The sequence below is a fragment of the Hordeum vulgare genome, chromosome 5H (assembly GCF_904849725.1).
Source record: "Hordeum vulgare subsp. vulgare chromosome 5H, MorexV3_pseudomolecules_assembly, whole genome shotgun sequence".
Classification (NCBI taxonomy): Eukaryota; Viridiplantae; Streptophyta; class Magnoliopsida; order Poales; family Poaceae; genus Hordeum; species Hordeum vulgare.
Genome location: NC_058522.1, coordinates 445,397,095 through 445,416,283, shown reverse-complemented (window position 1 = coordinate 445,416,283; position 19,189 = coordinate 445,397,095). Strand labels below are relative to the sequence as shown.

At 43.3% G+C, this 19,189-nt stretch overlaps 1 protein-coding gene across 1 annotated transcript; it reads left to right on the top strand.

The window, feature by feature from the left end:
• Positions 1 to 16,569: 16,569 nt before the first annotated feature.
• On the top strand, positions 16,570 to 18,846 carry LOC123398144 (putative CBL-interacting protein kinase 27). The gene has a single exon (XM_045092650.1). It carries the CDS (start codon positions 17,225 to 17,227, stop codon positions 18,563 to 18,565), a length of 1,341 nt encoding a protein of 446 aa, XP_044948585.1. The 5' UTR covers positions 16,570 to 17,224; the 3' UTR covers positions 18,566 to 18,846.
• Positions 18,847 to 19,189: the final 343 nt, after the last annotated feature.

Here is a 19,189-nt window from a genome sequence, read left to right as displayed (position 1 = left end):
ATACCTATTTCAATCTCGTTTACCGGCAAGTCTCTTTACTCGTTCCGTAATACAAGATCTCGAAACTTACATTAAGTTACATTGCTTGCAAGGCTTGTGTGTGATGTTGTATTACCGAGTGGGCCCCGAGATACCTCTCCGTCACACGGAGTGACAAATCCCAGTCTCGATCCATACTAACTCAACTAACACCTTCGGAGATACCTGTAGAGCATCTTTATAGTCACCCAGTTATGTTGCGACGTTTGATACACACAAAGCATTCCTCCGGTGTCAGTGAGTTATATGATCTCATGGTCATAGGAATAAATACTTGACACGCAGAAAACAGTAGCAACAAAATGACACGATCAACATGCTACGTCTATTAGTTTGGGTCTAGTCCATCACATGATTCTCCTAATGATGTGATCCCGTTATCAAGTGACAACACTTGCCTATGGCCAGGAAACCTTGACCATCTTTGATCAACGAGCTAGTCAACTAGAGGCTTACTAGGGACAGTGTTTTGTCTATGTATCCACACAAGTATTGTGTTTCCAATCAATACAATTATAGCATGGATAATAAACGATTATCATGAACTAAGAAATATAATAATAACTAATTTATTATTGCCTCTAGGGCATATTTCCAACAGTCTCCCACTTGCACTAGAGTCAATAATCTAGTTCACATCACCATGTGATTCCAACGAATCCAACACCCATATAGTTATGGGGTCTCATCACGTCTTGCTCGTGAGAGAGGTTTTAGTCAACGGTTCTGAAACTTTCAGATCGGTGCGTTCTTTACAAATATTTATGTCATCTTATAGATGCTGCTACTACGTGCTATTCAGAAATGCTCCAAATATCTACTCTACTATACGAATCCGTTTCACTACTCATAGTTATTCGGATTAGTGTCAAAGCTTGCATCGACGTAACCCTTTACGACGAACTCTTTAACCACCTCCATAATCGAGAAAAATTCCTTAGTCCATTACTTACTAAGGACAAATTTTGACCGCTGCTAGTGATTCAATCATGGATCACTTTCTGTACCTCTCAACAGACTTTGAGTCAAGGCACACATCAGGTGCGGTACACAGCATGGCATACTTTAGATTCTATGGCTAAGGCATAGAAGACGACCTTCGTCTATTCTCTTTATTCTGCCGTGGTCGGGTTTTGAGTCTTACTCAAATTCACACCTCACAACACAACCAAGAACTCTTTCTTCGCTGATCTATTTTGAACTCCTTCAAAAACTTGTCAAGGCATGCATCTTATTGAAACTTTCATTAAGCGCTTTTGATCTATCTCCATAGATCTTTGATGCTCAATGTTCAAGTAGCGCAATCTAGGTATTCCTTTGAAAAACTCCTTTCAAACAACCTTGTATGCTTTACAGAAATTCTACATTACTTCTGATCCACAATATGTCAACCACATATACTTATCAGAAATTCTATAGTGCTCCCACTCACTTCTTTGGAAATACAAGTTTCTCATAAACCTTGTACAAACCCAAAATCTTTGATCATCTCATCAAAGTATATATATTCCAACTCCGAGATGCTTGCACCAGTCCACTGAAGGATCGCTGGAGCTTGCATACTTGCTAGTATCTTTAGGATCGACAAAACCTTCTGGTTGTATCACATACAATGTTTGCTCAAGGAAACCGTCGAGGAAACAATGTTTTGACATCCTATGTGCAATATTTCAAAAATAATGCAGCAACTACTAACATAATTCCAACAGACTTTTAGCATCGCTACGAGTGAGAAAGTCTCATCATAGTCAACTGTTTGATCTTGTCGAAAACATCTTTGCGACAAGTCGAGCTTTTCTTAATAGTGACTTATTACCATCATCGTCTGTCTTCTTTTAAAGATCCATCTTTACTCAATAGTCCTCTTGACCATCAAGTAGTTCTTCCAAAGTCTACACTTTGTTTTCACACATGGATCCTCTCTCGGATTTCATGGCTTCCAGCCATTTGTCGGAATCCGGGCCCACCATCGCTTTCTCCATAACTCGTAGGTTCACTGTTGCTCAACAACATGACCTCCAAGACAGGGTTACCGTACCACTCTGTAGTAGTACGCGACCTTGTCAACCTACGAGACTTGTAGTAACTTGATCCGATGCTTGATGATCACCATCATCAGCTTCCACTTCAATTGGTGTAGGCACCACAGGAACAACTTCCTACGCCCTGCTACACACTGGTTGAAGTGATGGTTCAATAACCTCATCAAGTTCTACTACCCTCCCACTCAATTCTTTCGAGAGAAACCTTTTCTCGAGAAAGGATCCGTTTCTAGAAACAAACACTTTGCTTTCAGATCTGAGATAGGAGATGTACCCAACTGTTTTGGATATCCTATGAAGATGCATTTATCCGCTTTGGGTTCGAGCTTATCAGACTGAAACTTTTTCACATAAGTGTCGAAGCCCCAAACTTTCAAGAAACGACAGTTTAGATTTCTCTAAACCTCAGTCTATACTGTGTCATCTCAACGGAAATACGCGGTGCCCTATTTAAAGTGAATACGGTTGTCTCTAATGCATAACCCATAAACGATAGTGGTAATTCGATAAGAGACATCATAGCATGCACCATACCAAATAGTGTGTGGCTATGACGTTCAGACACATCATCACACTATGATGTTCCAGGTGGCATGAACTGCGAAACAATTTCCACATTGTCTTAACTGCGTACCAAAACTCGTAACTCAGATATTCATTTCCATGATCATATCGTAGATAGTTTATCCTCTTGTTACGACGAACTTCACTCTGAAACGGAATTGAACTTTTCAACATTTCAGACTTGTGATTCATTAAGTAAATACTCCAGTATCTACTCAAATCGTCAGTGAAGTAAGAACATAATGATATCCACTACGTGCCTCAGCACCCATTGGACTGCATACATCAAAATGTATCACTTCCAATAAGTTACTATCTTATTTCATCTCAATTAAAACAAGGCCTTGCTCATGTGGTATGATTTGCATGTCACTAGTGATTCGAAATCAGGTGAGTACAAAGATCCATCAGCATGGAGCCTCTTCATGCAATTTATACTAACATGACTCAAGCGGCAGTGCCACAAGTAAGTGGTACTATCATCATTAACTCGTATCTTTTGGCACCAATATCATGAACATGTGTAACACTACGATCGAGTTTCAATAAACCATTGAAGGTGAATATTCAAGAAAATAGAGTAACCATTATTCTCCTTAAATGAATAATCGTATTGCAATAAACACGATCCAATCATGTTCATGCTTAACGCAAGCACCAAATAACAATTATTTAGGTTTAACACCAATCCCGATGGTAGAGGGAGCGTGCGACGTTTGATCATATCAACCTTGGAAACACTTCCAACACGTATCGTCACCTCGCCTTTAGCTAGTCTCCGTTTATGCCGTAGCTTTCATTTCGCGTTACTAATCACTTAGCAACCGAACCGGTATCCAATACCCTCGTGCTACTAGGAGTACTAGTAAAGTACACATCAACATTATGTATATCAAATATACTTCTCTCGACTTTTGCCAGCCTTCTTATCTACCAAGTATCTAGAGTTGCTCCGCCTCAGTGACTGTTCCCCTTATTACAGAAGCACTTAGTCTCGGGTTTGGGTTTAATCTTGGGTCTCTTCATTAGCGCAACAACTGTTTTGCCGTTTCACGAAGTATCCCTTCTAGCCCTCGCCTTTCTTGAAACTTAGTGGTCTTTCAAACCATCAACTATTGATGCTCCTTCTTGATTTCTACTTTCGCAGTGTCAAACGTCGCGAATCGCTCAAGGATCATTGTATCTATCCTTGATATGTCATAGTTCATCACGAAGCTCTCAAAGCTTGGTGGCAGTGACTTTTGGAGAACCATCACTATTTCATCTGGAAGATTAGCTCCCACTTGATTCAAGTGATTGTCGTACTCAGACAATCTGAGCACACGCTCAACGATTGAGCTTTTCTCCTTTACTTTGTGGTCAAAGAATCTTGTTGGAGGTCTCGTACCTCTTAACAAGGGCACAAGCATGAAATCACAATTTCATCTCTTTAGAACATCACTTATGTTCCGTGACGTTTTAAAATGTTTTCGGTGCCTTGCTTCTAAGCCATTAAGTACTTTGCACTGAACTATCGTGTAGTCATCAGAAACGTGTATGTCGGATGTTCACAGCATCCACAGACGACGCTTGAGGTGCAGCACACCGAGTGGTGCATTAAGGACATAAGCCTTCTGCGCAGCAACGAGGACAATCCTCGGTTTTACAGACTCAGTCTGCAAAGGTTGCTACTATCAATTTTCAACTAAATTTTCTCTAGGAACATAAAAAACAGTAGAGCTATAGCGCAAGCTACATCGTAATTCGCAAAGACCATTAGACTATGTTCATGACAATTAGTTCAATTAATCATATTACTTAAGAACTCCCACTCAAAAAGTACATCTCTCTAGTCATTTGAGTGGTACATGATCCAAATCCGCTATCTCAAGTCCGATCATCACGTGAGTCGAGAATAGTTTCAGTGGTAAGCATCTCTATGCTAATCATATCAACTATACGATTCATGCTCGACCTTTCGGTCTCATGTGTTCCGAGGCCATGTCTGCACATGCTAGGCTCGTCAAGCTTAACCCGAGTGTTCCGCGTGCACAACTGTTTTGCACCCGTTGTATGTGAACGTTGAGTCTATCACACCCGATCATCACGTGGTGTCTCGAAACGACGAACTGTAGCAACGGTGCACAGTCGGGGAGAACACAATTTCGTCTTGAAATTTTAGTGAGAGATCACCTCATAATGCTACCGTCGTTCTAAGCAAAATAAGGTGCATAAAAGGATTAACATCACATGCAATTCATAAGTGACATGATATGGCCATCATCACGTGCTTCTTGATCTCCATCACCAAAGCACCGGCACGATCTTCTTGTCACTGGCGCCACACCATGATCATCCATCAACGTGTTGCCATCGGGGTTGTCGTGCTACTCATGCTATTACTACCAAAGCTACATCCTAGCAAAATAGTAAACGCATCTGCAAGCACAAACGTTAGTATAAAGACAACCCTATGGCTCCTGCCGGTTGCCGTACCATCGACGTGCAAGTCGATATTTCTATTACAACATGATCATCTCATACATCCAATATATCACATCACATCGTTGGCCATATCACATCACAAGCATACCCTGCAAAAACAAGTTAGACGTCCTCTAATTTTGTTGTTGCATGTTTTACGTGGTGACCATGGGTATCTAGCAGGATCGCATCTTACTTACGCAAACACCACAACGGAGATATATGAGTTGCTATTTAACCTCATCCAAGGACCTCCTCGCTCAAATCCGATTCAACTAAAGTTGGAGAAACCAACACTTGCCAGTCATCTTTGAGCAAAGGGGGTTACTCGTAACGATGAAACCAGTCTCTCGTAAGCGTACGAGTAATGTCGGTCCAAGCCGCTTCAATCCAACAATACCGCGGAATCAAGAAAAGACTAAGGAGGGCAGCAAAACGCACATCACCGCCCACAAAAACTTTTGTGTTCTACTCGAGAAGACATCTACGCATGAACCTAGCTCATGATGCCACTGTTGGGGAACGTCGCATAGGAAACAAAAAATTTCCTACGCGCACGAAGACCTATCATGGTGATGTCCATCTACGAGAGGGGATGAGTGATCTACGTACCCTTGTAGACCGTACAGCAGAAGCGTTAGAGAACGCGGTTGATGTAGTGGAACGTCCTCACGTCCCTCGATCCGCCCCGCGAACAATCCCGCGATCAGTCCCACGATCTAGTACCGAACGGACGGCACCTCCGCGTTCAACACACGTACAGCTCGACGATGATCTCGGCCTTCTTGATCCAGCAAGAGAGACAGAGAGGTAGAAGAGTTCTACGGCAGCGTGACGGCGCTCCGGAGGTTGGTGATGACCTTGTCTCAGCAGGGCTCCGCCCAAGCTCCGCAGAAACGCGATCTAGAGGAAAAACCGTGGAGGTATGTGGTCGGGCTGCCGTGGAAAAGTCGTCTCAAATCAGCCCTAAAACCTCCGTATATATAGGTGGGAGGGAGGGGGCCTTGCCTTGGGGTCCAAGGACCCTCAAGGGGGTCGGCCGAGCCAAGGGGGAGGACTCTCCCCCCCCCCCCAAACCGAGTTGGACTAGGTTTGGTGGGACGGAGTCCTCCTCCCTTCCCACCTCCTCCCTTTTTTTCCTTTCCTCTTGATTTTTCTTCTCTTGGCGCATAGACCACTTGTGGGCTGTCCCACCAGCCCACTAAGGGCTGGTGTGTCTCCCCCAAGGCCTATGGGCTTCCCCGGGGTGGGTTGCCCCCCCCCCCCCCGGTGAACTCCCGGAACCCATTCGTCATTCCCGGTACATTCCCGGTAACTCCGAAAACCTTCCCGTAATCAAATGAGGTCATCCTATATATCAATCTTCATTTCCGGACCATTCCGGAAACCCTCGTGACGTCCGTGATCTCATCCGGGACTACGAACAACATTCGGTAACCAACCATATAACTCAAATACGCATAAAACAACGTCGAACCTTAAGTGTGCAGACCCTGCGGGTTCGAGAACTATGTAGACATGACCCGAGAGACTCCTCGGTCAATATCCAATAGCGGGACCTGGATGCCCATATTGGATCCTACATATTCTACGAAGATCTTATCGTTTGAACCTCAGTGCCAAGGATTCATATAATCCCGTATGTCATTCCCTTTGTCCTTCGTATGTTACTTGCCCGAGATTCGATCGTCAATATCCGCATACCTATTTCAATCTCGTTACCGGCAAGTCTCTTTACTCGTTCCGTAATACAAGATCCCGCAACTTACATTAAGTTACATTGCTTGCAAGGCTTGTGTGTGATGTTGTATTACCGAGTGGGCCCCGAGATACCTCTCTGTCACACGGAGTGACAAATCCCAGTCTCGATCCATACTAACTCAACTAATACCTTCGGAGATACCTGTAGAGCATCTTTATAGTCACCCAGTTACGTTGCGACGTTTGATACACACAAAGCATTCCTCCGGTGTCAGTGAGTTATATGATCTCATGGTCATAGGAATAAATACTTGACACGCAGAAAACAGTAGCAACAAAATGACACGATCAACATGCTACGTCTATTAGTTTGGGTCTAGTCCATCACATGATTCTCCTAATGATGTGATCCCGTTATCAAGTGACAACACTTGCCTATGGCCAGGAAACCTTGACCATCTTTGATCAACGAGCTAGTCAACTAGAGGCTTACTAGGGACAGTGTTTTGTCTATGTATCCACACAAGTATTGTGTTTCCAATCAATACAATTATAGCATGGATAATAAACGATTATCATGAACTAAGAAATATAATAATAACTAATTTATTATTGCCTCTAGGCATATTTCCAACAGGTTTAACTCAAATTACTAAACCATATTGAAATAGTTTTAATTATATTGAACCTAGGATTCCAATTCATATTCAACCTATGTTTAAATTAAATTAAAAATTATTTGATTTCCTAAATTCAAATAATAATCCAAAATATTATTAAAGTTCATTTTAAGTTTCGGAAATTTAGTTGCAACAAGAATTATATCATAAACATTAATAATTCAACATAAAATCCAAATTTGGTTTCAAATGTTATCTCATATAAGCTTTTATAACAACAACAAAGCCTTTAATCCCAAACAAGTTGGGGCACGCTAGAGGTGAAACCCATAAGATCTTGCGACCAACTCATGGTTCTCGCACATGGATAGCAAGCTTCCATGCACCCCTTTCCATGGCTAGTTCGTTGGTAATGCTCCAATCCTTTAGATCTCTGTTTACGGACTCTTGTCATGTCAAGTTTGGTCTACCCGGCCTCTCTTAACATTATCAGCATGCTTTAGCCGTCCGCTATGCACTGGGGCTTATGGAGGCCTCCGCTGAATATGCCCAAACCATCTCAGACTATGTTGGACAAGATTCTCTTCAATTGGCGTTACCCCAACTCAATCTCGTATATCATCATTCCAGATTCGGTCCTTCCTTGTGTACCCATACATCCGTCTCAACATGCGCATCTCTGCCACACCTAGCTGTTGCACATGTCGCCTTTTAGTCGTCCAACACTCAGCGTCGTACAACATTGCGGGTCAAACCGCCGTCCTATAGAACTTGCATTTTAGCTTTTGTAGCACCCTCTTGTCATAGAGAATGCCAGAAGCTTGGCACCACTTCATCCATCCAGATTTAATTCGATGGTTCACATATTCATCGATATCCCCATTCTTCCGCAACATTGACCCCAAATATCGAAAGGTGTCCTTCTGAGGCACCGCGTGCCCATCAAGGCTAACATCCCCCTCCTCCTCGTGACTAGTAGTACTGAAAGCGCACCTCATGTACTCGGTCTTAGTCCTACTAAGTATAAAACCTTTCGATTCCAAGGTTTTCCTCCATAACTCCAACTTCCTGTTGACCCCCGTCCGACTGTCATCGACTAGCACCACATCGTCCGGAAAGAGCATACACCATGGGATATCTCCTTGTATAGCCAGAAGTTTGAAAAGTTTGGATAGCCATACTATCGCTATGTCCCCGAGGCCTCTCCACACCTCAATGAGGATACAATCAGGGCCCATCGCCTTGGCTCCTTTCATCCTCTTTAAAGCCTCCTTAACCTCCAACTCCTGAATTCGCCACACAAAATGCCTGCTAGTATCATAAAAGGAGTCGTCCAGATCAATGATACAACTCTCACTCTCCCCATTGAATAGCTTGTCAAAGTACTCCCACCATCTATGCTTAGTCCCCTCGTTCTTCACCAGGAGTTGCTCTCCTTCGTCCTTGATGCACTTGATTTGGTCAATATCCCTTGTCTTCCTCTCTTGGGTCTTGGCCATCTTATAGATGTCCCTTTTGCCTTCCTTAATGTCTAACCATTGGTAGAAGTTCTCAAATGCCCGAACCCTTGCTTCACTCAGAGCTCGCTTTGTGGCCTTCTTTGCCATCGTGTACTTCTCTATGTTGTCTACACTCCTATCCAGATATAGGCGTCTAAAACAATCTTTCTTCTCCTTAATTGCCTTTTGGACATCATAGTTCCACCACCAGGTATATTTAGCTTCTCTTCTACTTCCCATGGACACTCCGAACTCTTGTGAGACCACCTTACGAATGCAAGTTGTTATATTCATCCACATGTTGTCTACATCACCTCCGTCCTCCCAAGGGATCTCCCTAATGACCCTCTCCTTGAATGACTGGGCTATCTCCCCCTTGAGCTTCCACCACTTTGTTCTAGCGCCTTAGGCATTCTTGTCTCGCTGGACACGAATCCAAAAGCGGAAGTCAGCAACCACAAGCTTATGCTGAGGGACAACACTTTCTCCAAAAATCACCTTACAGTCCACGCATGCACGTCTGTATTCTCTTCACGAGAGGATGAAGTCAATCTGGCTAGAGTGTTTCCGACTATTATAAGTCACTAGATATGATTCTCTCTTCTTAAAGAGGGTGTTATCTACAATCATGTCGTAGGCTAGCGCAAAGCTTAAGACATCTTCTCCTTCTTGATTCCTGATGCAATAGCCAAATCCCTTATGCACCTCTTGAAAACTTGTGTTAGATGTGCCCACGTGGCCATTGAGGCCTCCTCCTATGAAGAGCCTCTCGCCAATCCGTACACTCCTAACCATGTCCTCCAGGCCTTCCCGGAACTCCCTCTTGGTGTTCTTGTGGCCTACTTGTAGGGCATACACGCTGATAACATTGAGAACTAAGTCCCCAACTACCAACTTGACTAGGATAATTCGGTCCCCATGTCTTTTGACGTCTACCATTCCATACTTGAGGCTCTTGCTGATCAAGATGCCTACACCATTTCTGTTTGCAACCGTCCCCGTGTACCATAGCTTGAAGTCGGTACCCTCCACCTCCTTCGCCTTCTGTCCCCTCCATTTGTTCTCTTGCATGCAAAGGATATCAAAGCCTCTCCTCACCTGTCATAGACGCTACGTTCCAACTACCTAATCAAATCATTATAGGCTCGGCTAGCTTCCTTACCCTTCGCACTCGTCGAGTCAAATTCGAAGACCCTTGCTCATTTTTCACTACACCGGGCGTCGATGTAGCGCGCCACTAAGGATGCGACAACCCGATCCTTGCTCACTAGCCACCGTATCCACATCACGATACAGCGCACCACCTCGGAGGCGACGGCCCGACCCTTGCCCATTTTCCACCACACCCGGGTTCCGATGTGGCACGTCGCTGAGAGGGTTACGCCCCAATCAACATCTGATATAAGCTTTTGTATAAACTATATTCAATTTCAAATTTAAATTATATTAAATTGGGATTTGAGTAGCTATGTTGAAACTACAATTCACTAGGTTTGATTTGCAAAAAACAATTAATTAAATTGGATTTCCAAATTGCAAGTTATGTCCTATTCAAATTCAAATTCATTCTATTTGAATTTGAATTTTCAATTATTCAAATTCCAAATTTAACTTTTCTGGATGAAAGTACATTTCACAAGGATCCTTTTGCAAAAAAATACACATGGTGTGCTCCTATTGGTCGGTACCGGTTCGTTTTAAGTGTGTCCATGTGTTCCATAGGATCTAGATTAACAACGAGGATTACAAGCTCGCCGAGTGGGCGACAGTATATCATGGAAGATTCGTAGGAACCTCACCGGAGACGAGGTCGATGGTAGCACGTGGATCGCGCTTTCTCGGAAACGACACTCTAAGGGTCTCCTGTAGAAGTCGAGGGGTCATTAGGGCTCAATAGACGACGGCGAGTCCTCTAGTTGTCAAGGTCATTAATGGGGTGGTTGGAGACGGCCATGGCGAGTCAACGAAGTCGATGCAGGAGACGGAGCTCCTGGTTTTGATCGCGCATGTCTTAGGGGCTTTTCGGGATGCACGGAGGGGTCAGACTGATGTGCAGGTGCATGGCAGGCACACGGAGAGGGGGTCGTTCGCGTGCTCACCTTGTCCAAAACGATGATGGGGTGGCAATGAGGATCGACCTCCATGGTGAGGGGGTTCTCCCACAGTTTGCACGCGTGTGGGCGATGCCCGACAAGTGCACGAGCGAGAGACAGGTCTAGTGGCGGCTGTGGCTCCTTCGGAGCAGCTCGGAGTCGCCCGAAATCATGACGACAACAACTAGGTTAGAGACGGTATGGTGAGGTGCAGCACAGCAGCTTGACGGCACTCGGAGTTAATTGGATGGGGCAAACGGATGAGCTCAGGGTGGGCATTAAATTGGACATGGCCATGAGGTTGGAGGTGGTCGGATGTGCGCGAGCGCACGGTCGTGAGTGCGTCGTGCGCTCGGTCTTGGGTGTGCGAGGTGGGGTGGCGGTTCCGGTAGGTGAGGGAAGAAGTCGACCGATGGAATCCACCTACTAATGAGGGCGCTCGGCTAAGCCGGTGTAGGTCTAGGTGGGTCGGGGTTAGGCTAGGTCTTGTCTTTTTTATTTTCTTTCTACTTTTCCTTTTTATGTTTGTTTCTAGAATCAAAACTATTTTGATGTAAATTTCGTGCAAATAGTGAATATTTTCTAAATTCAAAACAGAATATTTCTGAATTGGTGCACATGTTATTTGGCTATTTTTGACAAATATTTTTCACACTTTAAATTCCCCTTTGAATTTGAATTTGGTTTCAAAATCAAATATGTTTCAAATTAAATTTAGAAAATAGGTACAAGTTCATCTTGTTATTTGGACTTATGGAAACACTTTTCCTTGTCAAATAAATGCAAAGCCATTTAGAATAATTCCCTTTATCTTTTGAATCAGTTTCAAAGTAAATCCAACTCAAATGATTCAAGGAAATTATTTGGCTTAAATATTCTTGAGGCTTATTAGAGATAGCCTTATGCCCAAATTATATTAGAAATAGGTTTGGTTTCAACTATTGCCTAGCTAGGTTTCCACTATTGAATTGGGATTTAAACCTTCGGATCAAACAATCAAGCAATTGGATATTTCCTAGAATTTTTGTAATTCCCTTTGAAATTTTGAACATACGAGATATGGGAAAATTCTGGGATGTCACGAGAAGTTTTGTGTTTTCATTGATAGATGCATTTATAAAAATAGGAGAAATACGGAGCCACAAATATGGTTCACACATAAGCAAATCTAGTGCTTCACCTTTCTGGGGAAGCATAATTCTGGGGTTATTATGTATCACTTGTCATGATCGCTCGTAGTCTTCACCCCTTACGCCACAACGCTCGACTATCGGTCGATCTACTAATAGCAAACGCGATCTCTCATGTTGGTACCACGTATGGGTGTGACGGCAAGATTATGGTTCACTTTCTAATTTTTCACTTATTTTTCGGTTTTATATCTTAATAAAGAGATATATGAATTTTACTTTTGTGATAATTTTTCAAAACTAGTGGATTAAAGGAATGTTCGTGAATTAGAGAAATGGTTCGTGAATTCAAACAAAGCTTGCTTACGAAACACAAATACAAATAAATGTCTTTAAAATCAAAAATATGCATGAATTTATATTTTAAGGGGAATTGTGAACAAAGTTTGAAATTTGTTAGCATTTCTTCAAATTTTGACTGATTTTTTAAATTCTAAATATTTTTCCAAAAACACGGTATTTTTTTAATCCAGTTGTTCTATGAAAACACACAAATATATGTTGAAAAGTAAATTATGTTTTTAATTCCCGTTTTTTTAAAAGGCGAACAACTTTTGGAAACTCCCAAATAATTAATGAAAACATGGTCAATTTTTGAATTTGTGAACAAAATTTGAACATATGAACATTTTCTGAAATTCCAATAATTTTTTTAATGTGAATATATGCTAAAGACGTGATTGTTTTTTCAATATGGAAACAAATATTTAAGCAACAACTTTCAGACAAAAAGTGAAAACGTGAACATTTTTTTCTAAAACATGATCATTTTCAATTTGTGATTTATTTGCATTTTTTCTAAAAAATGATCATTTTAATTTGTGATTTATTTGCAAACATGAACATTTATTTGTATTCCGAAATAAAATTTAAAAAATCATTTTTGTTGTTGAAACTCCCAAATTCTTTTTGAAAATGTGAACACAATTCAAAATGGGAATATTTTTGAATTTTAGAACAGCTTTTGAAAATGTGAGGAAAAAGAAATATGAAAACAAAGAAAGGACAAACAAAAAATAGTAAATACAAATACCGGTTTAGAGACCTTCTAGAAGATCCCAGACTGGCTAGTAACCTCCTAGAAGCTCCATAATTCAGCGGCTAGTTTATCCCCGTAAGTATGCAAGCACAACTAAATCGTCAAGTCTAGTATAACGCTGCATAGAGAGATCCCGTGAGCGATCTTAGCAGGAAAGGTTGCAGCGGGTGATACATAAGAATCATTCTTAGTTGCTCCACGTATAGTTTTTCAAAGAGAAGATAGAGTTTAATTTCAAACGACAAAGCAGAGCCACGAGTTCAATCCTCTAACAATGGATCATCACATGGTCTTGTAGTAACTTCGGCCTGTGCCCATGTTGGACCAGCACATGCACCACACCATCGCCCCCCTAAAAAGTGGGCCCCACATGTGGTCGCCGTCGTCATCATCCTATTCCAACACAATACCATCCATAAAAACTATCATCCATCTCCCTTTTAGCGCATACAGTTTCCATCGGCGTCCAACACTCTTGCGCCCTGCTCCTTCCAGATAATATTGGTTGCACGCAATGAGCTTTCTAACGGAAATGCTACCTAGCTGTGAAGCATCTACCGCACAGCTATTTCATGATTAGTGCGTTGAATGGTCACTTCATTTTTATAGCTTTGTATTTTTCAGACCACTTTTAGTATATGAGATTTAGTCAAATTTGGGTGACCGCCACACATATGCCCTATCTCTCTCTCATCCACATATATGGACGACAGAAATAAAAGAAACCCACTCCCTCTCGTCTCAGCACAACAAATCCATCCTTTTATTCAACCTTTGCTAATTTAAATTAGCCATATCTTTTAAACCATGATTTGATTTTTAAATGTTTTATATATTTGAACTCCTATTGGCAAGACCTTCTCAACAAGATAAATATTTAATACACTCAAACATGTTTTAGTTTCAATTTTTGAAATAATGAAACTTGTTTTTGTGAAAAAATTTGAATTAGCTCAAGTAAGTGATATAATTTGAAAGAATCAATTTTCTGAAACATATTTCAGTGCGAAAATATGTGTACCTGTTATTTCAAAAATGTGAAACTAGTTATTTTTAAAATATGAGGCTTATTATTTAAAATTATTTTTTAAAATGATTGAATCTATTTTTGAAAAGAATGAATTTTTTATTTTAACTTGGTTTTATAAAATAAGTTAAAATGTTTTCTGAAATAAGGTCTTTCAATCGGGTGAAACCAAAAAAATAAAATGAGTGGAATCTGTCTTTGGTATACATGGCACATATTTTGGTGCGAAATTTGTGAAACTTGTTATGTCAAATTTTGAAACTAGTTATTTAAAAAAATTAACCTAATTATTTAATATTTTAAATGACTGGTTTTATTTGTAATTGAGTAAAATCAGTTTTCTGAAATTATTAAAACCAATTATTTACTTTCAGTGAAATTTAACGTGTGAAAAATGTTTTTGCACTGAGTGAAATCAATTTCGAAAATAAGAATAAAAAATAAAATTCAAACAATTTAAAATATACCCAAGATTTGTCTTGTTTTGAAAGGTGTCATCGCTCTTAATTTAAATATATGTAAAAATTCAAAAACAGATGTTAGTTTAAAATATATCAATATAAAAATAATTGCTATGAATATTTTAGGTGTTTTACAAAGTAGAGAGACTAAATATACTTATAATGACACCGTACCATATGCACACACATTCTGAGAAAAGCTGCATTGCATGTAGAGGGCTCCACATGTTAGTTGTATTCCCATGTGAATTCTAACATGCAAATAATTAGCTTGTTTAAACTCAAAATGCTGCACCAATCTCAATGTTTCGCATATGTGATAGATTCGGCATCACTATATAGCAGTTTGGTAAATCCCATTTTTTTTAAAGGCAAACTTGTTTTGAACCCAATTGTTTTTTTGAATTTGTCAAAAACTTAAAAACAGGAACATTTTTTTGAAAATACGAATACTTTGTAAAAAAGCTAATAATTTTTGAATATGTGAACAATTTCTCAAAATAGGATCATCTACTTAAATTCCGAACAAAATAAAAATGTGCACATTTTATCAAATTCTCCGAATGAGTTTTTTAATGTATAATTTTTTGGTCAAATGGATTTATTTTATATTCCGAAAATAATATAAAAATTACAAATAATTTTTGAAATAACCCAAATATTTTTTGTAAATGTGAACAAAATTCAGAACATGAATATTTTTATAAATTTAGAATTTTTTGAAAATGCAAAGAAAATAGGAATAACAAACAAAAAACGAAGGAACAAAAAAACAGGACATAAGAACACCGATTTAGAAACCTTCTAGAATGTCAAAACAGGTGAAGAACCTTGTAGAAGCTTGCTAAAATCAGCGGCTGGTGCACGGCGTGCTAGCCGAACTAAATGGGTTTTCCCAGTATAACACTGCTGCAGGAGATCGCGTGAGCGATTTTAGCGATAGGGTTTGTAACATGAGATACATAGTAATCGTGATTAGTTGCTCCATGTATAGTTTTTCTGTAGAGATGGTATTTTTTGAAAATGCAAAAAAATTGAAAAATATTTTCTTTCAAATTTATACAATTTTTAAAATTCAAAGAGAAAGAAAAGAACAAAAAAGACAAAGAAATGAAGAAAGACCATAAACCGTTACATAAAAAAACCCGCATTAGAGACCTCATACAAGGTCAAAAGCGGCCAAGAATGTTCTAGCAGCTTTCTGAAAGCAGCGGTTCAAAACCGGCCAAGAATCTTCTAAAAGGTTTCTGAAAGCAGCAATTGGTTCACGCCTGAGAATTATGCTAGCGTAAATAAATGGGTTTGCCTTTGCTAAATAATACCCCCCTCCCTTTGAAAATACTTATCATAAAAATGAATAAAATTGATGTATCCATAACTAAAATAAATCTAGATATATTCATTTCAAGGAAAGTATTTCCGAACGGAGGATAAATGTTTTGGCTCAGTAATATCTTGTTTGAAACGAAAACATTTTTTTTGCCTTATCTATTAATTGAAATGAGAAGAGTGTTTGTAACAGGAGTCACACTCTTACACGGCATAAATGATTACCCGCATGAAATAATAATCCCTAATTTCTTTGCTTCTGCGATGATCCAAAGATATGCCTCGTGATCAATATTGTTTAGCAAAATGGTAGAACTAGCGCTCTTGTGCCGTGAAACACATGCATTCCTTTCTATTGGAGACAGTACATAGCGTTGTAACGGGAGATCTTAGTGATTGGGATTGCAGCGGTTGATACATAGCAATCGCGGTTAGTTGCTTCATGTATAGGTTTTTTTTTCTTTTAGACAAAGAAGATGGAGTTCAATTTCGAAAGACAAAAGAGAGCCACGAGTTCGATCCGCTAACAATAGATCATGACATGGCCCAGCAATAACTCCGGCCCGCTCCCATGCCGGACCACCAGATCCACAACGCCTCCACCGCCCTGAACAGTGGGCCCCGCGCATGGCCCTCGTCGTCATCCGAACCCAACACAATACCGTCCACGAAAACCGTCCCCCGTTTCCCTCTCACCGCATACGGTTTCCGTCCGCGCCCATCACTCTCGCGTCCTCCTCCTTCCCGATGCCGTTGGTTGCGTCACAGCCATCCAGGTACTTCCCGCTCTCCGCCGTCCGATCCAGCTCAACGGCTCGATGCGCTTCCCAGATCCGCAAGCGCCGCGATATTTATCCAGCGGCGGCCTCCACCTCCTGCTCCACGGGAAAGCCTTTTCGTGTCTCACACCGCCGGTAACCAACGCCGTCGACGAGAGGTTTTCGTGTACCATCATCTCCTCTACCCCTCGCTGCCTTTGGGAATGCGGAGCAATGTGGAGAAGCACGCGCACTGACCTCGCCGGCAAGCATAGCCTGCGCGGCGGCCGCAATTGCCACCGCAAGCACGTCGAGGACGGGTAGATCCTGCGTCGACAGTCGCCGGCCGGTTCAGTGCGGGGCTCGAGGCTCGCGCACGCAGGGAGGAGGGGGGCGGCAATGGAGGACGCTGCGGAGGGCAAGACGAACGTGCTGCAGGGGAAGTACGAGCTGGGGCGGGTGCTGGGGCACGGCAACTTCGGCCGGGTGCACGCGGCGCGGGACCTGCGCACGGGCCGCGGGGTGGCGGTTAAGGTGGTGGCCAAGGACAAGGTGGAGCGCGCCGGGATGGTGGAGCAGATCAAGCGGGAGATCGCGGTGATGAAGATGGTGTCCCACCCCAACATCGTCGAGCTGCACGAGGTGCTTGCCACGCGCACCAAGATCTACCTGGCCCTCGAGCTCGTCCGCGGCGGCGAGCTCTTCGCCCGGATCTCCCGCGCCGGCCGCCTCCGGGAGGACGTCGCGAGGCGGTACTTCCGCCAGCTCATCTCCGCGGTCGACTTCTGCCACGGCCGGGGCGTGTACCACCGCGACCTCAAGCCCGAGAACCTGCTCCTCGACGAGGCCGGCAACCTCAAGGTCGCCGATTTCGGGCTCAGCGCGCTCGCCGGCCATGCACGCCCCGACGGGCTGCTCCACACCGCGTGCGGCACGCCGGCATACGTGGCCCCCGAGGTGCTCGGCGGGAACGGCTACGACGGCGCCAAGGCGGACATCTGGTCCTGCGGTGTCATCCTCTACGTGCTTCTCGTCGGCGCCCTGCCGTTCCAGGACGAGAACCTCATGTCCATGTACCGCAAGATGCAGCGCGGCGGCTTCCTCTGCCCGTCGTGGGTCTCCAAGGACGCCCGGAAGTTGATCGGCAGGCTTCTCGACCCCAACCCGAGTAGCCGCATCACGATCGCCAGCCTCGTCGAGTCACCGTGGTTCAAGAAGACGTCGTCCATTCCGAGCCCCCTCTTGGAGCCCGTGTCATCAGCGGCCGCGCGCGGCAACGGCGAGGACAAGGACGAGCCTCCGGAGGCGCTGAACGCTTTCCACCTGATCTCCCTCTCCGCGGGCTTCGATCTCTCGCCGCTGTTCGACCAGGAACCTTCGACGGGGCGTGGGACGAGGGGCGGCGTCATGCGGTTCGCGACGCGGGAGCCGGCGAGCGGCGTGATCTCGCGGCTGGAGGGCCTGGCGACCGGCGGTGCAATGCGCGTGACGAAGAGTGGGGCGCGCGGGGTGCGGCTGGAGGGCGCCGAGCGCGGGCGCAAGGGGCGGCTCGGGGTGGCGGCGGAGTTCTTCAGCGTGGCGCCGTCCGTGCTCGTGGTCGACGTCAAGAAAGACGGCGGCGACACGATGGAGTACCGGTCGTTCTGCAGCGACGAACTCCGGCCGGCGCTCAAGGACATCGTGTGGGCTGCTGCTGCTGCCGCCGCCGCGTCCCCCGGTGACCCCCCTGCCCCCACCTGATGTCGCTGTCGTCCACGCCACCATTATTGCCCCTGCCACTGTTGCTATCCGGCCGTAATTAGGTGTGCATTATTGTTCGGCGTCGAAGTTGATGGCTGCTCCTGCTGCCGCTGCCGGTATGGTTGTAGTAGTTGGCTAGAATTTGCGGGCGGCAGCAAGGCAGAATCGGCGCCAACTGAGGTGATGTCTGCATCTGCCAATGTTTGTTTTAAACTGTTTGAATAACAGTAGGAGTACTATGTTGCTTCGTAAATTCATTAAACAACGCTTTCGCTTGCATAGGTGCATGTCTTCGACCCTTTTGGGTACTCTAAACTTAGAGTAAAGGTTAGAGTTAGTTTCTAACTGCCTAACCCTAAGCTAAATTTAGCTTTTGATGATGTTTGGATGACATGATTAATTTGACAATAAATGCATTTTTTTTAATTATTTAGCTTCTTTAAACTCTCTTTTCAGTTGGATTTGGTATGACCGGCTCTTGTGTGGCCTCACCGCTCACAAATAACATAAACAAATCATCTTTACTCCTATGCGACTGACTACCGTTGAAGTTCAGTTGTCGGACGAAGGGCAGCGACGGTTCGCCCATCCGCCTCCTGCTCCGGCATGCGGTGGGCGTTAGGG

What these genes read in the sequence shown, in the direction of transcription:
- LOC123398144 (XM_045092650.1), top strand. Translation starts at nt 17,225, where the DNA reads ATGGAGGACGCTGCGGAGGGCAAGACGAACGTGCTGCAGGGGAAGTAC.